General features: G+C 44.1%; 3 protein-coding genes and 2 long non-coding RNA genes across 10 annotated transcripts in view; 4 read left to right on the top strand and 1 right to left on the bottom strand.

Moving 5' to 3' along the window:
- The window catches only part of LOC109527140 (cAMP-specific 3',5'-cyclic phosphodiesterase 4C-like), a 73302-nt gene extending 64999 nt beyond the window's left edge, over nt 1–8303 (top strand). For all 6 annotated transcript variants that reach the window (XM_019888869.1, XM_019888868.1, XM_019888872.1 and 3 more), the window contains 9 exons: nt 1701–1794; nt 1902–2071; nt 2221–2319; nt 3340–3504; nt 3596–3695; nt 3786–3940; nt 4030–4152; nt 4485–4667; nt 5230–8303. In XM_019888869.1, the coding sequence (XP_019744428.1) occupies nt 1701–1794; nt 1902–2071; nt 2221–2319; nt 3340–3504; nt 3596–3695; nt 3786–3940; nt 4030–4152; nt 4485–4667; nt 5230–5703 (1563 nt within the window). In that variant the 3' untranslated portion in view covers nt 5704–8303. The remainder of the gene's footprint in view (nt 1–1700; nt 1795–1901; nt 2072–2220; nt 2320–3339; nt 3505–3595; nt 3696–3785; nt 3941–4029; nt 4153–4484; nt 4668–5229) is intronic.
- A 3372-nt stretch (nt 8304–11675) lies between these two features.
- On the top strand, nt 11676–21586 carry LOC109527151 (ras-related protein Rab-3A-like). Its single transcript, XM_019888889.1, has 5 exons — nt 11676–11785; nt 14321–14545; nt 16338–16456; nt 18050–18174; nt 18950–21586. Exons 2-5 carry the CDS (start codon nt 14321–14323, stop codon nt 19138–19140), a joined length of 660 nt encoding a protein of 219 aa, XP_019744448.1. The 5' UTR covers nt 11676–11785; the 3' UTR covers nt 19141–21586.
- Nucleotides 16461–17592, top strand: LOC109527152 (uncharacterized). The gene is made up of 2 exons (XR_002170478.1): nt 16461–16539; nt 17177–17592. It is a non-coding gene; the product is annotated as an uncharacterized LOC109527152 (long non-coding RNA).
- A 369-nt stretch (nt 21587–21955) lies between the features above and the next one.
- LOC109527150 (transcription factor jun-D-like) lies at nt 21956–25149 on the bottom strand. The gene has a single exon (XM_019888888.1). The coding sequence runs from the start codon at nt 24220–24222 to the stop codon at nt 23275–23277; it is 948 nt and encodes a 315-aa protein (XP_019744447.1). The 5' UTR covers nt 24223–25149; the 3' UTR covers nt 21956–23274.
- A 1872-nt stretch (nt 25150–27021) lies between these two features.
- LOC109527162 (uncharacterized) overlaps nt 27022–27930 on the top strand; it is a 15365-nt gene continuing 14456 nt past the window's right edge. The window contains exon 1 of the long non-coding RNA XR_002170481.1: nt 27022–27202. This is a non-coding gene — a long non-coding RNA (uncharacterized LOC109527162). The remainder of the gene's footprint in view (nt 27203–27930) is intronic.

Genomic DNA, 27930 nt, shown 5'->3' with positions numbered 1-27930 from the left:
CGGTGCCCGGGGCCTCGTAGTTGCAGGGGGGAACACAACGCCGAGCCTTGGCGCCAAAACGCTGATGGAAAAAACAGAGAGCCTTTTCGCGCCGCTTCCACGTAACCACTCCGGCCACCACTGTCGGGTCAACGCCTGGTGTCGCCTCGAGGAGGGGATCGGCCGTCACACTCTGCACGGCGAACTGTCGTGTAGCCAGCAGAACTCGATCCGCTTCCTCAGACAAACCCCGGTAGTCGCCGGTCGTCAGACATGCCGAGTTAGCCAACACCGCTCGCACCGGGCCTGGTAGTTGGCGCAGGAAAATGCGCGGGAAAAGAAATCCGCCTTCATCTGAGCCTAATAGCGACAGCATTTTGTCCATCAGATCCACTGCTGTGCCATCGCCCAGCCCGGGTAGGGAAAGGAGTCTGTCTGCTCTCTCCGAGTCCGACAAGCTGAACCTCCTCAGCAGAAGTTGTTTGAGCGCGTCGTATTTCCCGCCTTGTGGAGGCGCCCGCAGGAGCTGCATCGCACGACGTGTTGTCTGCTGGTCGAGGGACGCCACGACCATATAATATTTCGGCTCATCGGTAGTGATTCCCCGTAGGTGGAACAGCGCTTCCACATGCTGAAACCACGAGGCCGGGTCGCTCTGCCAGAACTCCGGTAGCCTCGCTTCAGAGGCGGCGGCTGCAAGTTGCGGGAGTTGGGGCGACGTGGCCGAGGAAGACACCTCTCCATCCGTTAACCGAAACATTTTAACTTCAGGGTCACCAATGTGGCAGTCGAAAGGAGGCCACACGATTGCCGTTCTCTTTATTCCAAGACTGCCAACAAGTAGATCTGAACAGTTACAACTTGTGCCACAATCCTTGACATAACCACGCCCCCTACTACATGCCTGCTGGGTGAGAAGCATGGTCCTAATGTCCGCCACAACTGAGATCATCGAGCTCTCGTCCTGATTTACTCACTTACTCATTGTGACATCTGGTGCTGTTTGGTTGAAAACAAAGCTGATATACTTGCAGGTACACAGAATAAAAGATGCTCGCCGGAAATTCAAGAATCATCATGAAATCACCATGCATACACTCGTCGTGAAGGACGTAGTGTATAGATAGAGTGGATGTCTTAATGCCTGTGTTGTGTCTTTGAGCACAGAGAAGCCCAAAGTTGTGAATAGATGCAGCATTTGTGATCATCATATTTGCACACACACACACACACACACACACACACACACACACACACACACGCACACACGCACACACGCACACACGCATACAGTATGTATAGGAAATCAAAAACTTGAAATCTCCAAAGTTTTTGTCATTGTGTACGCAGAGTGCTGTGCAGTTCAGCTTTTGATTGGATCAGTGCATGCTCATCAGGCTTGGGAAATCCGAATTTATTGACTCCAAACGTTGTATATTTGGTCATCTAGCTATGCCGGTGATGTATAGTGACAGGAGGACAATGATGTGCTTGTCCAATAGATGGAACGTACAATTAAGCATACAACAGTCCTCAACTAAACAGGGCCTGATTTCACACAAAGTGAACTTGTGACCGACTACATTGAGACAAGCTCATTAGTTTAGCACCTTGTGGAAGTTTTTGTGAGATTCGCTTACGGCTCAATAAAGCTTGGGAAACACTTGATGATAACGTGTCAGAAAAAAAGCTGATGGTTTGCTTTGTTGTCCTGCGTCCAGTTCAAGAGAATGTTGAACCGAGAACTCACCCAGCTGTCCGAGACCAGCCGCTCTGGTAACCAGGTCTCTGAGTTCATCTCAAGTACCTTCCTAGGTAATTTCCCTCAACTTTGTGTGGTCATTTACGGATCCAAACCATGCACTTGCTTTTCGGTGAGGTGAGCAACTCAAGTACCCAAGTTCACGGCGATGTTTTGACAGAGAAGCAACATGACATGGACATCATGACTCCTCCCACGAAGGAAGAGAAGAAGAAGCGACCGATGTCCCAGATCAGTGGTGTGAAGAGGCCTACTCACAGTCCCAGCCTCGCACCCACCGCCATCCCTCGCTTCGGAGTCAACGCCACCCAGGAGGGTCTTCTAGCCAAGGTATGGGGACAGCTGCAGTCATGCTGTGAGATGACATGGAAGTTTCTGCGCATTGTTTTTACAATGTGTTTGTGTGTGTGTGTGTGTGTGTGTGTGTGTGTGTGTGTGTGTGTGTGTGTGTGTGTGTGTGTGTGTGTGTGTGTGTACAGGAATTGGAGGATATTAACAGATGGGGAATTGACATCTTTAAGGTCTCGGAGCACTCTGGGAATCGTCCGCTCACGGTCACCATGTATACCGTTTTCCAGGTAAATGCATGTGAAACATCTCAACAATGAACCGGATTCAAATCGCAATGTAGTAGTACAACGCACTTTCTAAATCACAAGGGAAGGCTGTAATTTGAGTGGTGGGGTGAAGAGAAAGAAACTCATTCATTTCGGTCGGTCGGTAGGAGAGATTTTTTTCATGTCCAGCCAGGTAAAAAATGATGAGACCACTTTGTTTTCTTCAAGTTCTTGTTCGTTTGAATGTGTGGCATGTTAAGGCGAATCACGTGACTAAGTGACACAAAAGAAAGCATGCAGTACCTAAAGGCCCTCAATTTTGGCAATGGAATGCCATCGCCATGATGGTAGAAGCGGTGAGGGAATTTTCAGGGAATCTTTGGAAAATGTTTCAATCAGCTCTTCGATTCAAATGTTTGTTGTCATTCATATACCGCTTCAAACAAATGGACCTTTAGTTGCTCTGGGCATTTCAACCGAACTGTAGACTGAAGAAAACAAAGGGTGTTCTCCTATTTTTTTTTCCATGACTCTCTACGTATATTTGATCGGTTTATTTAAAACGTGCCATTTTTTTTTCTATTTTATCTATTGTAATTATACCTATAAAATTCCACCTGTTCCTGAACGTAACCCTTAATTCATAAATATTACTCTATTATCCATTCAATTGTTGTTATTCCTTTACTATTATTGTTATAAAAAGGAGGGTGGATTCGAAATCAGCGCCAAAAAAAATCTCCTAGCGTTTACTTGCTTCTCTGTTACAAAATGGAGTACAAATGTGTTATCGTTGTGCGTACTGACTTACGTTTACGCCACATTTGTTTGGCAGAATTTTATCAAGCTGTCGTCGTGAATGCTTCAAGACTGCAAGTCAAAGTGTTTTGTAAAATAATAAAACTGGTCCAAAATACAGTGGAGGGAAGAAAAATTGCAAGGAGAGTCTCTTTCTTTCTAAATCATTCAGCCCTTCTCCAATCAGTTTTTCCACGGTGAATCGTTTTTAATTAAGAAACTGACGTCAGACATCTGTGTCAGGAACGCGACCTGCTCAAGTCTTTCAAGATTCCAGTGGACACTTTCATTACCTTCATGATGACTTTGGAGGATCACTACCACGCAGATGTGGCGTACCACAACAACATCCACGCGGCCGACGTCGTCCAGTCCACTCATGTGCTACTTTCCACGCCTGCGCTCGAGGTAGATGCGCACTGACGGACAAATGATGAAGAACTGTCACGATTGATGGTTTGAAATGGATTGCGTTCCTTGTGTGTGTGCGTCCATGAAGGCCGTGTTCAGCGATCTCGAGATCCTCGCCGCACTCTTTGCCAGCGCCATCCACGATGTGGATCACCCCGGGGTTTCCAATCAGTTTCTCATCAACACCAGTGAGTTGACCGCACGAAAGCTCGGTCATTTGGTGTATTTGATCCAACTTTAGCTTGATCAACGTTCCCCGCCCACCTCCCCACCCTCAGACTCCGAGCTGGCCTTGATGTACAACGACGCATCAGTGTTGGAGAACCACCACCTGGCTGTCGGCTTTAAGCTTCTGCAAGAGGACAACTGCGACATTTTTCAAAACCTCAGCAAGAAACAGAGACACTCGCTACGCAAATTAGTCATTGACATGGTGAGTTGACTTTAGCTGGTGGCGTCGAGAAAATGCTTTTCAAATGAGAAGGAGGCCTGACAACATTGACGCGATGGTTGTCATAACAGGTGCTCGCCACTGACATGTCCAAACACATGAACCTGCTGGCAGACCTCAAAACAATGGTCGAGACCAAGAAGGTCACCAGTTTGGGGGTTCTGCTTCTGGACAATTACTCAGACCGCATTCAGGTGAGAATTTATTTTTCAAACTGAAAAGCTTAGTATTCGTATAAGTATTATTTATTTATTTATTTATTTTTTACCTGGCCAAAATACATCTCTGTTCTTGTCAAGATTGCTTTTTTTTTTTTTTTTTTTTTAACTGTATTCAAACAACTTCTTTCTCTTAGAAGTCTCATTTCTGGAAAATAAGGAACTTTTTTTTTTGAGTTCTTTGGCATTTCATTTCATCCCGAGAATAATGTTGGCTTGCCATCGGGATCATGTCAGGGTTCTCTTCTCTCCGCGGGGGCCAAAATACCATATTTAGCACACAAATGATGCCGACCATGTCACCACAGGTCCTTCAGAACATGGTGCACTGTGCAGATCTGAGTAACCCCACCAAGCCGCTTGAGCTGTACCGGCAGTGGACGGATCGGATCATGGTGGAGTTTTTCACCCAAGGGGACAGGGAGCGCAACAAGGGCATGGAGATCAGCCCCATGTGTGACAAACACAACGCCTCCATTGAGAAGACTCAGGTAAAGTGTGTCCTCATCCTCAATCGCACTTGCGGGACGGCAGCAGTCGACCAATTCAATTCTAGAATATCCATCCGAGTGACCTGAGATGAAATCATGACGCGAGCGTTTGTTTGTTTGTTTGTTTATTTGTTTGTTTGTTTGTTTTTCATGTCACCGTCTTTTTGTACAAAAACCAATAAAAATTAGGTCATTTTGTACAAACGACCCAGAAAGTTGGGTCGAATTGACCCAAGTAGCAGGCAGATCAGTCCCTTTTTGGCCCCAATTGGATTATTTTTTGACACGGCTGTTTTTCGACTCACTCGTTCCCAAAATTATTGACCTCACGTGTCAATTGTCACAATCGACAACAAACTAAAACCATCAGTTGCCCTGATAGTGCAATCGTTCCACCTTGCTCAAATGACATGGAAAGGTTTGTTTACTTAACGCTGCCGTCGGAGAAAGTTCAGTCTTTTGCCACCTGGACATACGGGTCTGCCATGTTGGAAAGGTCGATCGAGTTGGGGGGGGGCAACGAATAAGAGGGAATCCCTCTCAACTGGTCTTCACGTTTCAGGTGGGTTTCATCGATTACATCGTCCATCCTCTTTGGGAGACGTGGGCCGACCTCGTTCACCCCGATGCGCAAGAGATCCTAGACACCTTGGAGGATAACAGAGAATGGTACCAGAGCATGATCCCCCGCAGTCCTTCACCCAATCCTGAAGGCCCGGAAGAAAGGGGAGTCACCGGAGAAGCGTCGGGGTTATGCACAGGCGCACCGTCCACCGACAAGTTCCAATTTGAGCTGACCTTGGAGGAGGAGGAGGGAGAATCTGAGACGGAGAGCCTGCCTGAGGAAATGCGAGGTAACAAAGAGAGTCAAGCATCCGGAACTGATTCTGGCAGAGGCTTAGATGCCAGATCTGCTCAGCCGCTCCCTAAAACCATCACTGCGGATGCAACCAGGACGTTTTCTGCACACTGCGATAAAGACGTGGCAGCAGAAAGTGGGACAGACACGAGATCAGACGTCCGACTCGACACATAGCACCCTTCCCAAGTTCCTTTTGTGGTTTTTTTTTTCTTCTTTTTTTGAGGGGGTGGGGGTTACTTTTCATCTTGATTTCAGTGCCTCATCCGCTGCCACTCCGTTTCGCCAAGCCCCACACAATCTTGACCTCGGGAGGAGCCTCGGGATGAGGAGCACTTGGGTGCAACTGTGAAGCAAGTCTGCAAGTTGAAGTGGGCGCTTGCACTCATGACAGAGAGCTGGACTGGGCCCAGTAAAGGACGCCAATCCATTTTTCGGACTGTCCGTTTCTGTTCCGTCAGTCAGACGCACTGTGGATGTTCCGCAGGGACTATGTGACAAAAAATACTCGTTCCGCCCCGAAACTAAATTGTCTTCCTCTTTTTGGAGTTTTTTGTAAAGATGCTGAGGAAGTGGCGAATGGTGTGAAAAACACAATGACGTCAGCTTGATTAGCTCGTCCACTTGAACTTGGCTAAGGTTACTTGAAGAGGTTTTGCCTCATTCAAGCGTGCTTCCCACGTCGTGACAAACAACAGGGAGCATCTCCCTGGCAAGAGGTTTTGCCAAACTAGCAATTGGACAGTGTTGTTTTGTCTGGCCTTTGAAATCCTTTGCTTTGTCATGCTGTCTTTTCATTGAGGTCACTGTCATACCGGTGCAAGCGTGTCGGAGCCTGAAACCCAGCAGACAAATTTGAGTGACTCCTGTCAGCCATTGGAAGAAGAATATGATTAGAATGAATGACCAACAGCTTTTTTTAAACATTGTCCCCTGCCTCCACCTTGTTACCTCTACTTGTGTACTTGTGTGTATCGGGCTATGCATTTGGTACCTGGGCCTTCAGGGACTTTTCCCACCTAATCCACCGTTTAATAGCACCACTATCACGGAACCAAAACGCAGGTTAGCTGCCACCTCCATCATCTGGAGCAATAGTTATGTCATGACCCAAAAAATATTTTTTAACTTTCTAAAATGCATCATACTCATCAGAGTTGCTAATGATTTAACATATTAATGAGTACAGCTCGACACAGATTTGCAAGTCAAAGTTGACTGAACCAGTTTTGCTCCGACCAACTAATCAGGACCGACCAATTCTTACATCATCACTGAGGGCTAGTTCACTGGCCCTGGAAAGATGAATTTGAGAAATGATTGGTTTAATATGTACTGATCAAAAAAATTAAGGGAACACTTGGAGTTACATTGTGCTGTTTAAGTGTTACCTTTATTTTGTTGAGCCGCTTAGTTTAAGATACATAGGCCGGCGCTTTGGATTCTGAAGGCCCTGGGTAGATTCATTTGTTATACACTGTACAGTAAAATAAAATACCTTTTCAGGGGGTAAAACAAACAAAAGCAAACAAAAAAGACAAATACACATATACAAACTAAAAAACACACAAAACAAACTGCAAAACAAAAACGCTGCAAATAAGAAAGGCTGCAAATGGCCAAACAGGAATGAGGCAAACAAAAAACAAACACATAAATGCAATCACAGCAACAAAGTACTATAAACCACAAAACAAATGCAAAAAAAAAAAATAATAACGCTGAGGAAATCCAAAACAAGGTTCACGCCACTCAAACTAAGTTTACCAGGCCACTAGGGGACACTGCAGGACCAGTGCCGTGAGACCAGATACAAGATTCCCGCCGTTTTCCTCTCTCAGATGAACTTCTGTCTTTTGTCGATCTGTAATTGTCTTGCGTTAATTAGATATGGTACAAGCTGTTATAAAGAAACACAGGGTCAAACCGTGTAACTAAGATGCTCGATTATAATCTAGTAAAAGACAATGTCATACGTGTGTTTAAAAAAAACATGTACCTTTTGTTTTCTCCAAAGGACTGCCAATGACAGTAGCTATGAATCAGGCAATTCCGCTCAGGTCTTTACAAAGAATGGCCTGGCGTGAACTTACATTTTTTTTTTCTTGCCTGTCATTTTTGAGTTGTTGTGTTTTGGATTTCAGCAACGTTTTATTTTGGGGTTTTTTCCATTTTGTTTTGTGGTTTGTAATGTTTGCTGCCACTTTGTTGCTGTGATTCCAACATTCTTTCATATGGGTGTGTGTGTGTGTGTGTGTGTGTGTGTGTGTGTGTGTGTGTGTGTGTGTGTGTGTGTGTGTGTGTGTGTGTGTGTGTGTGTGTTTTACATCATTCCTGTATTTTGCAGTGTTTGACCGTTTACAGCATTTCTTACTTACAGCATTTTTGTTTTGTTGTTGTCTTGTTTTTATTTAACTTCCATGTGTGTGTTTCTAGTTTATTGCTTGTTTGTTTGTTCGCAGCGCATTTTTCCCTGTTAGCCACCTACAAAGAGGCCAAAATGTGTTTGGAGAAAAACATCCACGTAAACACCCTTGAAGCAATGCATCAAACAAAAACACGACAATAACCAAATATTACAGTTTAGGTTTGTAAATGCAGCGCAGTGCTTCTGATAGTGTTTATTAAGCAAGCAGAGAAAGGCCTGGCCGGCCTTGACATCTCACCGATGGTCTGGAAACTTAAGAAATCAAGTGTCGACACATCCAGGAAATAACAGCCACATCAATGTGGTCTGTTTACATGGTGCCCCCTAGTGTTGAAAAGTAGTCCTTCATCTTTGGCATGAAATTTGTATTTGCATGGCTTGCATGGGAAATTACAGATATATATATATATATATATATATATATATATATATATATATATATGACTGGTTTCTGATTTGTTTAAACTGTCTTTAATTTTCATTTGAACACACTTGTCTCCTTCAGTGATATGGTGCCACCCATTTGATCAGTTTGCCTTCAAGTTGAGCACTTTAAAGCTTTTCTGTTCATGACGAGTAGCCCTCATTGTGATTTGGAAGGGCTTTGATTCAAACCACGAGCACATGGAGGCTTTTGACTGAAATGCTACATGCACAGAGATAAAACGCTACATTCTGTGGGCCACAGCCACTGACTTTAGAACAACGGTGCATTAGCAAACTAAAGTTGCGTTTTCACCATAAGGAGCATGTATCTTTGTAATGTTGAAAACAAAACAAGTCAGGCTTATCCCCATCCCATGAATCAATATTTTGCTCTTCATCACAGACGTCAATGACAAAACAAGTGCCAGGCAAGCATGACACATCCCGTACTGTAGTTTCCATTTTGCCACAGGCTACTTTCCACCAGCGCCAAACTGATGAAGTTGGTTGATTGTAGCACCTCGTGTGCCAATCTGAGCCCAGTGTGTCTTCGCCAACTCCTATTCAAACTGTAACTGATATTGTCTTAAAGCAGTGATGTCTTTTTCTATGTGGGAGCGAATGACTGGGTGGACCTTTTTTTTTCTTTTTCATAGATGTATTTGCTAATAAAAACCAAAGCACTTTGTTTTGTTTATAGTACAATGTGATGATGCGTATAATGTGTGCGGTTTGTAGTTGAGTGGAATTCCTAGGCTACATCACGACAGCTGTCAGAGACTTTGCAAGACTTTCTTTATTTTTCTGTATTTGATGCACAACTTTGTCGACAATATATGAACAGCATAAAGACAACTATAGAGTTCTGTTATAGCACCAATCACTCCGTTCTCTTGTTTCTTCAGCCTTATTTTCTCACCTGAGATTTTCTCACGTTTTTTCTGAGCAGAATACTTGCCAACATGCTGGAGGAAAACATGTGCAATGCTTTCTGTCACCACTGACAGCACTACAAGATGCCTTGAAAGCGAAGGTAGATTGAACAGCTTTGTTACTAGCACAACATGCACCAGGATTCGGTGTGTGTGTTATTTTTCTTGTACATTTTCCTCACATTGCTCCATGTACTGTTTATTTATTATTTCCATATTGGCTATAAGACACAATGGAAAAGTAGACTTTGTTAGTGCAAGGTTTAGTTCTCATTTGTAGGATGATGTTCCTCATGGGACAGGTTTCAAATGTTACTCTGCTTTTTTTTTGTTGTTCTGTTTTAGCTTTATTTTTTCACCCACTGTTCATGTCTGCGAATAACATCCACATGCCTCATTACTCATTTTCATGTTTTGTTGGTGTGAAAATATTCAAGTGGCAGATTTCCATTGCGGATTTCTGAATTGCTTCCCTTCTACTGTCTTCCTCTGTTGTCATTCCACACGAACAAACTAAGATTGTTCATCCACAGTAAAGATTCTGGTCCAAAACGGTCATGTTGATGTTGTATGGGTTAGGAACGATAACCACAGCTTTGACAATCTCTCTGTTGTTTAACTGCGGGTGTTTGTGCCCTCCTTCCAACTAGAACTGTACGCCTTGCCAATAAAAGAAAAACATTTCACTCTTCATGTCCTCCCTGCTTCTTTTAAAGTAAAGCATGACAATTTTGTTACTTCCCATACAACCCCCCTCCAAGATTCCAAGTGATAATATGAACAGTAGGGAAACATTTCCCTGCACAAGGACATTTTTACTTTGCAACATTATGTAACATATTAAAAATAAAATAGATTCATTCATTCATTCATTTACCGAACCGCTTGATCCTCACTAGGGTCGCGGGGGTTGCTGGAGCCTATCCCAGCTGTCTTCGGGCAGTAGGAGGGGACACCCTGAATCGTGATGATAAAGCGGATCGGAAAATGGATGGATGGATGGATATATTAGGCCAGTGGTTCTTAACCTAGGTTTGATCAAACCTGAATCGGTCTCAGTGGTTCGACGGAGCCTCTACCATGGAGGTTAAGACACACCCGACTCAAGATGTCAATTAGTAATAACACACCCGCTTGGCCATCGCTGGCTGCAGATGATCACATTACATTGCTTGTTCAATCAGTGCTGCTGGAAATTTAGTTCGCTCAGAATTCACCATGTGACTGTCATGATAGTACATCATACATTTTTAAAAGCCTATACTTATGCCTTGTAATTTTATTTATTTTTTCTGGTTTTAATAAATGTGTTTTTTTATGTCTTGAATTTGTAAAAAAAAAATCATATTTTGATTTTTCACTGATGAAGGGTTCGGTGAACGTGCATATGAACTGGTTGGGTTCGGGACCTCTAACACCTCTAACTCTGAAGAACCACTGTCTTAGCCACTATAAGACCCAGTCTAAGTGCAGCCTAGACATGTCTGCCATCTTGTGGTAAACGGTAATATCTCAACCTAAAACTACAGTCGACTCCTGCATATTCGCAGTTCAGCCAGCACCTTTGCATTAACATTCATCCAGCCGTTATCTCAGCCACTTATCCTCAGGAGGGTCGCGGGCGTGGGGAGGGTCGCGGGCGTGGGGTGGGTCGCGGGCGTGCGGGAGCCTCTCCCAGCAGTCTTCACGCAGCAGGTGAGGTACACCCTCAACTGGTTCCCATCCAATCGCAGGGCACACATTGACAAACAACTATTCACACCCACGATTACATTTACGAACAATTCAGTGTTCCATTAACCTGCCAGGCATGTTTTTTGGATGTGGGAGGAAACCCGAGTACCTAGAGAAAACCCACGCAGGCATGGGGAGAACATGCAAACGCCACACAGGAAGGTCGAACCTTGGACCTGTGAGGGGAGCGTGCGAACCATTTATCCATCAGAGCGCCTTGGATTAACATATTTGTGGCTCTTTTTTCTGTTTCTTCATTTTTTTCATATTTTTAACTACTATTTTTTCAATTCTTTTTCTTTTCCTTTTCCAGGATTCCCTCCCTCATCCCCTTCTCCCTCCCTGTTTTCCTGGAAAACATACATTGAACGTTCATTTATCAGCGTTCATTTAAGATTTGAGGAGTTTGTTAAATAAATAAATCAGTCGATGAATAAAAAATTGCCCGTTTCCCATTCTTGGTGTATAGTTTTAATGTAGCCGAATATAATTCCTTAAAAAAAAAAAGATTTCAAAGGTTATTTCCCATGGTTGCATTCTGACAATCGTCTCGCCCGCTCACGTTTTCCTCTCTGATTGGTGCAAGCTCATGTCAGTCATTCTTAACTTTCTTTGGCCCCACCCACCTGGGCCGGGGCCTGTCAATCAAGAGAAGCACGCTAGACTGCAGGTGCGAAGCTGGGCAGGCTCCAGGCTGAAACGACTGCAGCGAAGCCGACAATAAAGCAAGCATTTCACGGTAAACTATACGAACATATGTTACCGGCTTACTCTGTCTGGATTTAGTGTATCACTGCTAGTTTGTGGAATGCCGACTTGTCTGTTTCGACTGATTTTTGTAGCCGTAAATATGCAAGCGTAACCTTCATTTGACATAGCCAAGGATGCTTAGCTAGCGCCTCCTGCCACTGAGAGCTAAATGGCAACAACGAACCTGTGTGTCACTTTCATTATATCTCCTAGAGCCACGTGTGATGTATAAGTGGCTCTCACAATCCGTCTTGCCGTGTGTCGTTTGACAGAAAACGTCCCCCCACCCTCGGTGGTAATTGGTTCGATCGTTTTATTAGCCTGCTAACGTCGGATAATCTCCGATGTGAAAATGTCACGAAAACTGTTTGAAATGTGTTCGGTCAGTTTTGTCGATGCTTTTTGTTTTATTTCACCTCCATTTGGTTGGGGCTGTGACCCGGGTGGGATAAGGGGGTCTAGTCAACCATATGGCCGTCCGCGTTTGGCTAGCCCAGCTGCCCAGCCTCCCTTTGGAGCTTGCATGTTTCCAGTCAGCCAGTTGATCTGATGCTTAGCCTTGCTAAGCCCCAATACTTCCGTTTTGTCATCTTGTGGGGTTGTTCTTAGGATGGGTTCACTGTGCAGAGATGCTTTTAGCTGCTATGTTAGGATGCATTTCCTCGTCGTGATGCCTCTTTATGGCGAATCGGTTTTGCTGTGCAACAGGACAATGTGATCTCCAGTGAGTGAACCCTCTTCTATTCTCATCTTCACCCATTTACCTCGTCGTCATCCACCATTTGTGGTTCATTCAAGTATGTGGCACCCTGAAACGAGGGTCGAACATCTGATTGAGTTTAATCCAACCTTGCAATGTAATTGAATGGAATTTTATTATTACAAAGGCTGCAATTTGGAAAACCGTTTGATCCCTCTGTAGGGTTTTTATTTTATGTGCAGTGTGCATATTTTATTTGGGCGGTCCAGTGGTTAGCGCGTCGACCATACAGTGCAGAGGTCGTGGTTTCGGCCTCCCTGTGTGGAGTTTGCATGTTCTCCTGCATGGGTTTTCTCCGGGTACTCCGGTTTCCTCCCACATTCCAAAAACATGCATGGCAGGCTGATTGACCACTCTAAATTGTCCCTAGGTGTGTGTGTGTGCGGATGTTTGTACGTCTCTGTGTGCCCTGCGATTGGCTGGCAACCGGTTCAGGGTGTCCCCCGACTACTGCCCAAAGATGGCTGGGATAGGCTCCAGCACCCTTGTGAGAATAAATCGGTTCAGAAAATGGATGGACCAATGGATATTTTATTTATTATGATTTATTTATATTTATTATCGTGTCATGAAAAGGACACATCTTAAGAAGTGCGCTCCACATAGCATTGTTTCTGTCACATGAAAAGTTGAAATGATAACGCCACAGATTTGTTTGCATCGTTGTTGTTGTTGTTTGACTCACAACTTACTGACTTATGACTTTAAAAAGATACATGGGTACAGGACCTTGGAAAAATAAGGTGCACTGTTCGGTTGTGTTCACTTGGTGTGTGCAGTGGGCTGAAAATGCCACAAGTTGGCATCCAGGCATGGGCTTATAGGAATGTAGTACAAGGGTCCTCTTGATATTCATGATTGACTTTTCGCAAATTCGCCTATTTGCAGCTGTATTTTGGATCCTATCGATCGTAAATCACTGACAATCGTGCTAAATAAAGCTTACAGTGCATTTTAGATTCAACCCAAAATTTCCTACTAAAGCCAAATATCTCAGACTTTTTGTGAGTATTGTTTGCATATGAGGGGCAGTCACACAGTAATGAGCTCAATTTAATTTAGCCTACTGCAAATGTAAATATTTTCCAGATATATTTTTTTTTGAGATACTATACTTGTTTGAAGGTTTACTAAAAAAATAAATAAATAAATAAAATCCTCTCAGCCGTTTTGGAAATGACGTCATTATCGAATGTCCGTCAAAAGTAGAGAGCTGAAGGGGCAAGAAAAAAAAAACTCTTCGCCTACCCCTGCTCCACCTTTGAAAGCCAAACACATTGAGTCACCTCGGTTTGAGTGTGCAATGTAAGAATGGGGACACATTGCATGCACATTTTGTTGTTGAATAGTGTGAAAAAGTGACAAGCCTCATGCCAGCCTTTTTGAAATAATTCCAAACGATATGTGGGTTGTTTGCCCCCGACTGCACTGCCACAATGTGTTTCGCATTAGATCACTTCACTTCTGGCCGTCACAATTGCAAGTTTAAGTTGCAGCTCTCAACAAGGACTAACTTAGCTTCACCTTCTGTGGTCGACATCTGTTTTTAATTTTATTGAGATTGCCTCCCAAAAATTAAATGTAGCGATCCACCCTTTGTACATAAGCACGTGCTCTGTTCTCAGACAACTCCCTGCTCACAGATTAGTTTTCGTTTTTTCTTTTTGGTTTGTGTGTGTGTGTGTGTGTGTGTGTGTGTGTGTGTGTGTGTGTGTGTGTGTGTGTGTGTGTGTGTGTGCGTGCGTGTTTAAATGCCCTGGGTAGATGGCGTCTGCAAATGCCACCTACGGACAAAAGGAGTCCTCGGACCAGAACTTTGACTACATGTTTAAAATCCTCATCATCGGCAACAGCAGCGTGGGCAAGACGTCTTTCCTCTTCCGCTATGCAGATGACTCGTTCACGCCGGCCTTTGTCAGCACAGTGGGCATCGACTTCAAGGTCAAGACCATCTATAGGAACGACAAGAGGATAAAGCTGCAGATTTGGGTGAGACGGGTCCGAGCCTTTTCGCCATCCAGGGTTTTTTCCCTTTCTCAAATTGCGGCAGTGGTGGCACCATCGTGATCGTTGTGCTTCTCAGCCGGCTCCAAGCAGCGCTTTTTCAGTCAATCATTTATTGCACAGGTGTCAAACTCAAGGCCCGGGGGCCAGATCCGGCCCGCCACATCATTTTATGTGGCCCGCGAAAGCAAATCATGTCAAGTCAGCTTTATTGTCAAATATGCTGTATGTACAATATACAGCACAGATGAAATTTCTTTCCTCTCAATCACACTGTAAACATGCAGTGCATTTAAAACACTAAAAATAAGGGCAGTGAAACTGAACTGCATAAAAAGACATAAATATATAAACAAATAAAACAATAAATAGCAATCAACAGACAACCAAGGGCATTTGTGATTATTGCGGGTTAAGGTTAGATTGTGCATGTGTGTCAAATTGTATGATCCTTGCTAAGGCGTAGAAAAAAAAGTAGTGTGTTTCCGGTAACCCGACCGACTGAGAATTTCTACGTCGAAAAAAAACTTTACGGTCGGCATTTTATTGAAACAACCCTCTACATTTTTGCGTAGAGGGTTTACATCGGTGCAAACTCTCGCGATATTGACGTTGAGCGCGTGCGTCGTTTGCCCTGTCGTCTGTCAACAACATTGAAACATGGCAGCGGCCGCGATCTCCGACGACAGTTTAAACCGCGTTTTCTGTTAGTCGCATGCTCGCACCATAATGTTAAGAAAATAGCATCCATTGATGTATCGAAAAAAATTCAGCGAACTAATTTAAAAAAAAAACTTTGTCCGACCTACCGACCCTATGCTGAAATTTCATGTTACCGGAAACACACTATCTTTTTTGTTTGGCCTAAAATGTGCACCGAAATGTCACATTGTCATGTGTAATAAATAAGAAATGAGATTTTGCAATAATTTAGCTATCCTGTTTACACTCACTTGAACAATAATTGAACAAACTATTATAGTTGACTGATTTCAAATCTAGTAGTCCATTATTTTGTTGTGTACAAATAATAATGTGATGAGGAGATTAAAAATGTTTGTGGTCTCAACTGTCAAAGAACGGCCCTCCGAGGGAAGACGTAACTCCGAAGTGGCCCGAGACAAAAATGAGTTTGACACCCCTGATTTATTGTTTAAGATAATCACGGAACATTGCGTTGAACCATTTCATTGACATAGGAGGCCATATCATTCATATTTTTCACCAAGTAAAATGTCTCTATGCGCTCGGTGTAGTCCAGTGCTGTGTTCCTTCTTAATGGTAGGAACACAACTAAGCTTTTTCTTTTTTGTTTTTGTCTACAGCCATTAGTTTTACCCACAGAGACGACAGTAGAACATGACAGTAGACCCCCAGTGGACCAAAATAATATTTGCGCCTCACATGCACAATATTGTTGAATCATGCTAAATCAATATTTATTTATTTATCATGTCTTTATGTAACATTTATTTGTCCAGGTAAGGCAGTTGAAGACAGGTTTTCATTTGCAATGTTGACTTGGCTGCAGCTGGTAGGTGAAGTAAAACAAAACAAAAAAAGGACCCCCGCCCAAAAAAATAAATAAATAATGCAAACCAAAAGTCAAACAAATTATGTATCAGATCACTCAATGGGAGAATCGTTCGAATATTTGTGTTCTAAAACTATCCATTAGCTGCAGCCCCACACAGAAGTTTTGAGTTTTCTGAATGTCAGATTTGGATTTTTCTATGGAGAGAAAACCGTGGCGTTTTACTCACGTATGTGGATGCAGGACACGGCCGGCCAGGAGCGCTACAGGACCATCACCACAGCCTATTACAGAGGAGCCATGGGCTTCATCCTCATGTATGACATCACCAACGAGGAGTCCTTTAACGCCGTGCAAGACTGGTGAGGGGACGCTTGTGCGTCATGTGTCTTTTGACTGTTCTTGCTCAGCACCCCTTTCAGGTTTTTACTTCGCTCATCCCATAGTCCAGGGGTCCCCAACCGCCGGTCCGCGGACCGGTACCGGTCCGCAGGGCATTTGGTACCGGGCCGCACAGAAAGAACTTGCCTTAATTCCGTTTTATTTATTTCGGAATACGAAAGATGTTTTATTTTGAAAAATTACCGGATTCTCCGTTACATCCGTTTAAAGTTATGGCTGAATATTCTGAGATCGCCACAGTAGCACTGTTGCTATTTCCGACATGCTACCTGTGTGAGGAGGGGGTTTTCTGCAGCAACGGCGACTAAAACAAAATTACGAAGTAGACTGGACACACTTGAGGTGTCATTGTCTCCTATTACCCCGAGATGGGACCGTCTGGTTGCAGAAAATCAAGCTCGGGGCTGTGGTGAGTCGTCATTGTCATGCACTTTGAATTTGCGTTGTATCGTATTTTGAAGGCATTAAACATGACCATAGCGATCAGAGAGAGTGTTGCGGCCAGATTAGACGCTCCTTGTGTTTATTATTATATTTCGAAAACACCACAGTTTCCATGCAGCTCATACCATATTATTTTGTTGTATTATTTCCGCCACACCTTAAATGCCGGTCCCTGAAAATATTGTCTGACATAAACCGGTCCGTGGGGCAAAAAAGGTTGGGGACCCGTGCCATAGTCGATTGCTGGCGACAAGACCAATAAATGGCCTGACAGCGCCATGCAAACTACTGTGCAAAGATAATCGTGGAGCCAGTGAGTTGAATAGACTGGACTGGTTTTTATATTAACATCCAGAGACTTCTCAGACAAATAAGTTCAATATTTGTTTGAAACCTGTCTGGTTGCCTTGTTGACACTTCACTTACACATTGGAACATTAACCCCACCAGAACAAACAAATCCATCAAGCATAATCATGGTTCTGCTTTTAGAAAGAAATTTATCTGTAGGGTGAAAGTCTAACATACTGCCGACATTTTTAATTTGATCCCTGATGAGCGTTTTCAAAAACTTGGAGCTCCATTGTCAAAAGTTAGCTGTTTCACGCCAAAATGACACCATTTGATGATGTACTTTTTAAAAAAAAAAAAAGGAAAAAATCCCAAGCCCTAATGCCTCAGTATCCATCCATCCGTTTTCTGATCTGCTCAAGGGACGCGGGGCGTGCTGAAGCCTATCCCGGCTGTCTTCGGTTAGGAGGCGGGGTACACTTTGAACTAGTCGCCAGCCAATCGCAGGGCACACATAGACGACCAACCATCCACGCTACACTCATACCGAGGGACAATTTAGGGTGCTCAATCAGCCTGCCACGCATGTTTTTGGAATGTGGGAGGAAACCGGAGTACCCGGAGAAAACCCACGCAAGCACGGGGTGAACATGCAAACTTCACACAGGGAGGCCAGAGCCAGAATAGAACCCTGCACCTCTGCATTGTGAGGCAGACACACTAACCAGTCGAACACTGGGCCGCCCAATCCCTCAGTAATGCTTTGTATTTGTGCATGCTCAATTTAGTAAATGTTAGTTTGTTTGTACCCCCGACAGGTCCACTCAGATCAAGACCTACTCATGGGACAATGCTCAGGTGCTCCTGGTGGGGAACAAGGTTGATATGGAAGATGAGCGGGTGGTGGCCACAGAGAGGGGCCGGCACCTGTCAGAACAGCTTGGTAAGCGCAGGCGTCTGTTTACTTCATCCTGTTGAAGTTCAATCATTCTACTTTCACCGCACTTCTCTAGAAAGTCCCTTTTGACAGTACACACCAAGTTAAATTGGACCTTTGGCTACTGTATGCCTGACCCCAAACTCCCATGTATTAGTCCGCTGGAATGCAAACGTTTAGTGCTGCTATCAATATATATATTCGTTAAGTATGTTTTTCAAAGCTTGGAAGTGGGTCTCGCCCTTCTTGTTGATGAAACTATGGTTTGAAAACACTGTAAGGACTAACAGGTCCCTGTAAATGGCGATGTTGCATCACATTGGATTCAAGAGCAGCATAGTTTTTGTGTCGGTAATGTAGAATCATGGCTTGTCATTTTGATTACGAGGGGAAGAAATGGCAAGTTTCGGAACCTCACACTCGAATGAGTATGTCTGTGCTTACTTTGTGGCAATATGGGTAACTCTGCCTTGCAAATGGCCTGCCGTGAATCAGTTAATATTTCAAACTCAGTTTACAACATAACCCTAAGAAAATGGCTTACAATTTGATTTAAAAAAATAAATACGCACGCACATGCAGTGAATACTTCCACTAACAACCCAGGTTAAGACTGCCCAAACATAAAAAGCTATCATTCTCTCAGTTGAAAGACATCACTTCATCTTACTTCTTAGACACAAAGTACAACTCCCCTCTGATGCAGGGCTTTGGTGCCATCTTGGAGCATTTGTCAGTTAGTCTCATTGATGTCTCTCTACTGCCCTCTGTTGGACGACAGGTTTCGAGCACTTTGAAGCAAGCGCGAAAGACAACATCAACGTGAAGCAGACCTTTGAGAGGCTGGTGGACATCATCTGCGAGAGGATGTCCGAGACTCTGGACAACAACGACCCCGCTGTCACCGGAGCCAAGCAAGGCCCACAGCTCACCGAGCAGCCACAGAGGTCCCATCAGGACTGTGCTTGCTAAACACGTCTCTCTCTCGCTCTCACACACATACATATGCACTACATTTGCTGTCCGGGAACCCATTTACAGTCCCTTTTTTTTTTTTTCTCTCTCATATCTGTTAACCTGCCCGGAATGATTGCCCACTGACAGACACACGCAAGCAATGCTACTTCATCATAAAGAATCGATTGCCACAAATTTGCTCTTTTCAATCTATATCATCCGCACAGCATAATCCTAATTGAGTCAGGGGCCGAGTGCTCTTCAACATGCAAACATTTCCATGTCCCCCCCTCCTCCCCAATATATGTAGATAATGTGTGCAAACTCGATACAAGAGCCAGCCCTCATTGTTGTCTGTAATTTGTTCATGTCGGGTCCTGCAATTTACATTCAAACCTCAAGTCCAAATGAATACAAAACAGTTGATTTGTTGTCGCCATACTCCTGTTAAGCAGGGTTTATTTCCCAGTTGACAGGTATTCATTGGTACAAGTATAATTCTGAAGCTTGTATTTAAATGCCAATACATTGAATCCAGTTTATCAAATGGCTAGTCAAATATAATCTAGGATTTGTGTTGAACCTTGCGAGCTTTTTAACTTAAAAATGGGGCGGGGGGGCACTTCTTGTGATTCAAAGTGGACAGCAGCATCAGTTTTGTTTTTTGGTGCTACAGCCCCTTAGTGTTGACCTATTTAGTCTCCTAGAATTTTTTTAAAGACAGTCTTGTTCGAACGTTTTAACACTACAGAAGTCACGGTAACGGGCATGGGCTGGTAACAGATTCTGATGGTCGAAAAACTGTGAAGACAAAAAAATTACAGGATTGTCTTCCTGCAATTGCAGCTCTGACATTTATTATTTAGAATTTTTTGGTAAATCAAGTTTGTTTGTTTGTTTTCAACATGGTCCGTGGGTACTTTGGTGAATGTAAAAAAAAAAAAAATTGTGGTTACTTGTCAGAGCAGCGGGAGGGGTTGAGTCACTTTGCTTGCAATACAACTCAGACAAAAAAAATATTTATATATAATATAAAAAAATACTACACATGGGTAGCTGTTTTGAAACTGACTTTTTTCAAACCACGGTTTCCCTTAAAATCTGGCACTGGCCCATGCTTAGAACATGGGAAGGGTCTGCTCCTCACATTAAATTATGGCAATTGGGCATTCGGGTAAAATTTCCCAATGAAACAAAATGGTTCATCGACCTTTATATGTTAACCTCACTAAACTCTTAAATGCAACTGTAAAAGGTTTCACGACATTTTTGCACAAGTTGCAGTTCTACTCCAACTTTCTAATCCTCTCTGTGACTCTTCCAGTCTTTCAAGATGAGGATCCGCAACTCTTTGAGGCTTCATCAGGAGCTTACAACAAGAAACTAGAAAAGTCACAGAAAGGTGTAGAAGTAGACATTGTTGGAACTCTCCTGAAAGCCCAATTTCGCTAACCTTTTATGTGGGTCGTGCATAGATATTTAGAAAGTCACTTGCTTTGCATTTGAAGCTGCACACAAAACCCAGAATCAAGCTATTATACACCCAAATCATTTCAAATGAATTCTTTCCCGTGCTTTAGGCTCTATGTTGTTTGTATCGCTTGTTGACTTGGATCGTTATCGGTTGTGACATCTGGCCCACGTGTCAGGAGTTAAAGATTTTGTGCATTTGTTTTCTTCTTTCACTATGACAGCACCATCAGCTTCAACCAAGTCTTTTTTTTGGCAAGAGAATACGATATCTTTTTTTTTTTTTTTTTTAGCATGTTCTTTGTTGAAATTTGAATGAAGTGGGTTTGCTCATGTGGGTTTACTGTACATGCGTTCACTGAAGTGCATGCAAGAATATATTTTGTATTATTTATAACTTTATTTTTACTGTGTTTCCAATCTGCATCTCCTTTCTAATCCTCCTCGCTTTTTTTAACATGTCGGTGTTTACAACCTCAGGAGGACAGTAAAACATTCCAGGCGTTTGGTGAGCATCTACTTTGTCTTTTCCAAAGCAGTTATGTAACTTTGAAAGATGCCAGTGTTACAGCAGACTGTTCTCACAGAGCTATAAGAGGTTCCGTTTTATCTCCGACCACACCCAAATATCAGCAACACGAGCCTGCTAATGGTTTTCACGCATGTCCTAAATTGCAAGTGTGTGAGCAGTCTGCACCAACCTCCAAAGAGGAATCCAAATAAAAGTTTGCTGGGCTGTGGCAAACCTGTCAGCAGCTCTTTCTAAAATGCAGTAAACGGAATGCAATTGAAAATGAAATCCAAGTCACCCCATCTACCCCATTTATTTTGCTCTGGCTGTAAATATGCATATGATTCAAGAACACCCTCCCTGTTATAAATTGTAAATAGCTGTTTTCTGCCCATCTGGTATTGTGTGAATTGTGCTGTGATTTTTGTGGTGCCAGATTTGCTCAATGAGGGATCAATAAATAAATGCTAGCAGCTGAAAGTTGTCGGAGAACTACAATTACTCCCAAATGTTGGTACAGTACTGTACAGTAATTTAATCAATGTGTGCCATTGACGTGGCCTGTTTGTTCATCTAATGACCAACAGAGGGCGTCCTAATGCAATACATTAATCGTTTTGTCAGTGCCACAATTTGAAACCTTCTTTGCTGGGTGAGGACTTTTTTTTTCTCCCCCCTCCCTCCACTACCCGTTTTTATGAAGTCACCAGAGGGCCATTTTACATTTATGTGAACTGTCAACACGCACGTATCATTGTTTCAAGCGTATTCGGCCCATGGGTTATAGGTTCCCCACCCTCATCTAGTGTTCGTACACAGTAGGGACAGTGCAAGACAAGATCACCGTTAAATCGTAGGAAAAGCTGGTTTTTGTTTAATTTATAATGTAAGCGCAAACACTTTACTGAAGTGAATGTAATAAATGTTAGAGATGAGTGCATCGTACACAAATGGGGCTTCCCAATACATACACGTACATTCATGGAAGTTTAGTGCCTAAAGTCTTCTAAGCAGCCACCATGGAGACAAACACAATGGAATACAATGGTTTACTGGCAGGAAAACATGCAGTGTTCATTTTTGAAAAACAAAAGTAAATAAATGGTTTCGGAAATAAGATATTTGTTAGAGCAAGTGCTTGTAAACAAGTAAGGCAGTACATATGTACATTTGGATGGCAGCACTTAATGACACATTTGGCTGTTGAGATTTTCCATCAATACTAGAGGTGTCAAACTCAAGGCCTGGGGGCCAGATACGGGCCGCCACATTTTATATGGCCCAATAAAGCAAATCATGTGTATCTACTTCATTTCTTCCTCACATCTGAACCAGTGGAATTGCATATTGTTTGCACTTAATGTTGCTGTGTCATGCTCAGGTGGTCACAGTGTACCTGACGCCTGCCTTCAGAGAACCATTTTATTTCTTAATGTTCACTTTTTTTAATACAATGTGGTGTTATTTGACTTGATTGAAAACACGTACTAAATGTTTTGGGGAAGCTGGAATAATAGAATTAACAATCCCAATTAACGTGGAAGCCAAGTCAAACATTTTGTGCCACCACTAGTCTAAATAATATAGTGTCTGTGGAATCAGAATTAAGAAAACTCATCCACCCGTTTTCAGCCTTCCAAGAAGGTTGACTTTTTATGATGTACCGCCCCCTTTCGTCGACTGAAATTGACGTCTGTGCCCATGGGCTCGCACAGCAAATGTCACGTGACCAAAACAGGGAAAAACAGGCAAGCCGTGGTGTTCACTATGTAAAAAATAAAGCCCCGCTGTAAATTGGACAATAGTTAAATTGTTTTAAAAACTAGTTATGCGATAAAGTGTAGCTTATAACGCGACGAGGTAATTTTACTTGTACTGCATATAGTTTCGTAACAGCCCTGTGAGAGGAAACCATAACTACTGTATAGGGTGGCCACGACAAAAATGAGTTTGACACCCTCAAGTATACATACACGTGTGTCACGTGTGTACACTCACGGTGCTGCACGGCAGTTTGCTACATGGCTGTTTTGTGCCAACAAGCCGCTTCCATTGGGGCCACTCAGCAGCAGGCTTGCGACTCACACCCTCTGCCAATGAACCTTTCAGTTCACTTGCACGCTGCATTTACCAACTTTGCCTCCAAAGTCATTCAGCGTGCCCGAAAATTAGTAAGCTTGGACCTGGTTTGGTAAAAGTTGGCATCCGCTGCTGACGTGGTTCATAACCTTCTGCTTGAGCTGAGCCACCTGCTCCCGGAGCACGCTGGCCGTGGACGCCAGCTCGGTGTTCTGCGTCTTCAGGCTCTTCACCTTGTCCTCCAGCCGAGAGATCCTCTCCAGTTTCCTCTTGCGGCACTTGGAGGCAGCTATCCGGTTGCGCAGCTTTTTCCTCTCCGCCTTAATTCGCTCCTGGTTGTCCATGTCAATCGGGGAGAGAGGCGGGCTGTCCCCGAGGCTCTGCATGTCTGGAACCGTCTGCGGCTCGTCCTTCACGGTCCCACCAGCGGACTGGAGGCGGGACAGCGCCGCTGCGGTGGATTGCTGCCGCTGCTGGTGCTGCGGGCTGAGGTGGGACGGAGGCGGCGGGAAAGGGATGGTGTCGGTGGAGTAATTGATCGTGGTGCCGCCCAGCGGGCTGGCGGCGTAGCCGTTCAGCGTGGTGTACACGGGGAAGTCCGACGTCTGGAGCGCGGACGAGCCCACCGCGTTGGCGGCTCCGAGGAGCTCCAGCCTGTCCACCGAGACGCAGCCGGCTTCGCTCAGCTGGTTCTGCTTGTGCAAATCCTCCAGAGCCTTGACGAAGCCTTCCGCGAACTCCTGCTCGTCGCTGGCCGACTTCGGGTAGAGGAACTGGGACGTCGGGTTGGCGGCGCCCACCAGCCCGTTGGACTGAATGATGAGACGCTCCAGGTCGGGGGAGGCCAGTTTGAGTAGTCCCAAATCCGGCGAGTTGAGCAGCACGTCGGCGTCGCGCAGCGGATTGGCCTTGGTCTCGGAGGTCTGCGTGTCCAGGTTGAGATTGATGTCCTTCTTCATCATGTTGGTGTGGGAAGAGGTGGTGCTGGGGCTCCTCGGAGATTTGAGCACAGTGCCTGGGGATAGGCTCGTGTCCATTCTACGCCCTCACACGAGGGCGCGCACTCGCAGACTCCACTATCCAAAACATGGGGGGAAAGCGGCGGATATTTCCTGTAAACCACCACCCTCTTTCCTTAGAGGGTTTCAGACGCCGGGGCCCCTCCTGTAGTCGTTGTCTCTTCCTAGTGGCACGTCTGCTATGCACCGCTCGCTTTCTAGCCCTAAAAATTCCATTATGTCACCCCAGAGCGCACAGATTGGCCCAAAATGACGTCCGTTTCCGGTTATATTTGAATAAGGGGCCGGGCCGGCCTTTGTTGCCATGGAGACTCTAGGTAAACTCCAAACAGTGCAATGCATTGTGGTTTGATGTCATAGCATAAAAAAGCTCAGGGTCGCCAAAACCGAGCAGAGCGAGGGAGCGAGAGAGAGAGACTGCATGGGCGGGGAAGGTGTGAGAGGCGAGGGCTGGAGGAACCGTGAGCAACCATTAGAAAACGACCTAATACCAAGCAGATTTCGAGTGAAAGCTTTGCTGTGCACTAGCACTTTTGTACCGTGGCATCTGCATCTTTTTAAATGTCAAAAGTCAGTCCATTTTATTTGGATGACATTTTTACCCGGCTGTGGAAAAGTACTCAAACTTGTAAAAGAAGTAAGAATTCAGCTCCCATACTTGTCCCGAAATAAATGCGTTGTGAATTTGATACACCATCGAGAAATGTTGTTAACAGCCCTGCCAAATTTGAATGATCAAAAAACATCACCAAATATATAAAATGAGGCGTCAAAATTGTGTAGAAAAAAAAGCCATTGTATCCGCTTTCAAATGCTGTGTTCAAATAATTTCACTACGAATTGGAAAAAATTGAACTGGATGCTACTTGATTTAGCATCTTTCTTACATGCATGTGGAAAACATCTGGTGGCTAGAATATGTGGTGGTCATGACGAAGAGCTACACGCCAGCCCTCAAATGTCTGAATAAACAGAATGAACGTTTCTATGATTATTATTGTTTGAGACAACACACTCAAAAAAACGTCAATGGTGGTTTTAGGCTGGCACGAGACACAAAGCGTTTGCCGCAATTCATTCTTGGAGCTGAGAACAACAAGCAATTCTCTTCTGGAATATCTTGCTTCACCGAATGTGTTGCACCATCATTGTTAGTGCTCCGTCTTTTTGGGGGTGGGGGGGGCGGTCATGTCATTATACACACACTGAAAAAAGTAACAACCCCATTTGACAAAATAAGGAGCAGAAACTCTAGATACATTTTCAAACAAAGGGAGTACAAGTAAAAAGTTGGAAAATATCAATAAATAATTAAAAGTACAGATGCCACCCCCCCCCCAAAAAAAAGAAACAGTTGAAGTACAGGAACCATTTTGAATTTGTCACTTCCCATGACTGGGGCAGTGTGAGAGATGAAGGCTGGAGTAAGTACATGCAACCATTTCACACATCATAATATCAAACAGATTTCGACTGAAACGTTATCTTTTCTCCAGCAAAGAGTGCGACACGGCGGAATCTGCGTCGATTTAAAGCACCAAAAGTCACATTCACACGAGAGGGAAACTTTAAATATGCCCCAATAGAGGAAAATGCGAAATACAGCATGAGACGTGGAAGTGAAAAGGAGACAGCAGAAAAGAGGAATCCTCATGTTTTACTAAAAAGGGAATATCTGTCATTTCTGAGATTTTTCTTAAGGATCAAAAGAGGAAGGAAAGTAAATAATCACATGATCAAGACCAAGAATGTCAAATGAATGTCAGGGCAAACCATTCTTGGAAAAAAAAACATCCTCAGAAAAAAACCAGGCTAAATTCAATGAAAATTGTTCGGACTAGCACAAGGACCATAAAGTAGAACCTGCGCTTGAACATGTTTTTGTGCCCATACACGGCGAATACGTCTGCATCAGTACCACCAGTGAGCAGATAGGGCATCGTTAGTTTCCACGGCAACAGTGAGATAGCGAGTGACGCAAGTAGACGTAGAAAGGTGAATGGGTTCTGCATTGCAGCTCGTGTAGGCGGCGGATGGGAGGTGTTTTTATGCGTGAGTGGGAGGGCGGTCATTCAGAAGTATGAATCAGGGTTGTTACTTGTAAAATTAGGAGAATAAAACCGAATAGACCCCTGTTCATCCTCTGTATTCAGGAGAAAAGAAAAAAAAATAGACAGTCGAAGCATATTATCCCCACAATGCCACTCCATAGCCACAGTGTCCAGCGTGAGTCATTTCACAACCAAATGGGTGTGGATTGCACTGAAAGTGGGGAGAACAAAAAACAACAACAAACTTTCCTGCCCAAAACAGAGATTAGCTCTGGTTTCATGGCAACAAACTGAGCAGATTTGTCCTCAAAATGGTACAATGGTGAATATGTCACTTTGTGTGACGCACAGTTTCCTCTCCCACCGCCTTTCAGGTGCCCTTTGACTCGCATACACTCCCTTGGGAGACGCTAACAAGCCACCAACGCCCCCGTGTCACACGAGAACATGTTCCTAGCTGAATTGCACCACGACAACGGATGGCGAGCGGTCACACGCACGCGCGCACACACGCACACGCACGCACGCACGCACGCCCGAACACCACACACACACACACACACATACACACATACACACACACACACACACACACTCACAAGCCACTTTTGCCGTGCCGGTAATTAAGAGAGGGATGGTCGGATTGTACTCGATGTACTGTTACACAAAACCGCTTGTTGTTTGGTAGCCTCTTTTTTTTCCGCCTCGTTTCTCACGCATGCGCAGAGATCCACGAGTGGCCGTTAGTTGTAGTGCGCATCCCGATGCAGTGGATGGCAGTAAAGGCACATGCACCAGCTTTTTCTAATTCAAGTGCGTTATTTCCTGTACACTGCCGGTTCGACGAAAGCTCCCCAATATTGGCGCTGGTCTTCGCACCCCATTCTCTAAAATTGAGCAGCAATAACCCACGAGAATGGGCAACAAGAAGAAAGTTATCGTAATAGGTGAAGAATTTCACAGAATGAACGACAATGTTATTTGTTGGAATAAGCAGCATTTTCAGGTCGAGTGGCAATTTAAACGAGGTTATGACCACTGTTCTGCCGAACCATGAAATACAACTTATTTACTTTAGAACAAAGAGCTGTTATTTACTTTTCGCCTTTTCTCAAACCATATAGGAAATTCACACGTCTGGGATTAATGTTTTGCTTGAGCCTTTTGACTTGGACACCCCCCCGCCCCCCAGATCTTGCTCACACAACATTTTCAAACTCAGTGGCGTTCCGTCAGGGCCAGCAAGGCCTTCTCTGCTAGCCTAAACATTCTCAATTTACTTTTCTGAGAATAACATAGATATAATTTGTTATTTTATTTTCATAAATATTTAAACAAAATTATTCTCTGTATTCTTTACGTCATATTAGGGGGGTTCACACGGCACACATTTGCTCCGGCGCTGCACCGATGTATTTTGTTGCGATATATTTTACACTGGAGCAAATTTTGTGGAGCGTTCACACGTACAAAGCCCCTGAGCGTATTAGCACCGGAGCAACGTCGGTGCAGCTCCACTTGCGTTCACACGGTAGTTTCTGCAGCGGAGCAAAATGACAGAAAACCAATGAGCTGTCGTGTGGGTTCTTTTTAAAACGTATACACAACTCAAGCAACTACTGTACAGGCACGTCCTTCTCCTTCTCGGTCTCCGTGCCTTCTGCTCGAGAGTGAC

This window comes from Hippocampus comes, unplaced genomic scaffold (assembly GCF_001891065.2).
Source record: "Hippocampus comes isolate QL1 unplaced genomic scaffold, H_comes_QL1_v1.1 scaffold228, whole genome shotgun sequence".
Classification (NCBI taxonomy): domain Eukaryota; kingdom Metazoa; phylum Chordata; class Actinopteri; order Syngnathiformes; family Syngnathidae; genus Hippocampus; species Hippocampus comes.
This window is presented reverse-complemented; position numbering and strand designations above follow the sequence as displayed.

Bases quoted from the DNA above. Each gene is read 5' to 3' on its own strand.
- LOC109527151 (XM_019888889.1), top strand. From the start codon at position 14,321: ATGGCGTCTGCAAATGCCACCTACGGACAAAAGGAGTCCTCGGACCAG. The intron at 14,546-16,337 runs GTGAGACGGGTC...ATGTGGATGCAG, and splicing joins GGATAAAGCTGCAGATTTGG to GACACGGCCGGCCAGGAGCG. The intron at 18,175-18,949 runs GTAAGCGCAGGC...GTTGGACGACAG, and splicing joins GCACCTGTCAGAACAGCTTG to GTTTCGAGCACTTTGAAGCA.
- LOC109527150 (XM_019888888.1), bottom strand. From the start codon at position 24,222: ATGGACACGAGCCTATCCCCAGGCACTGTGCTCAAATCTCCGAGGAGC.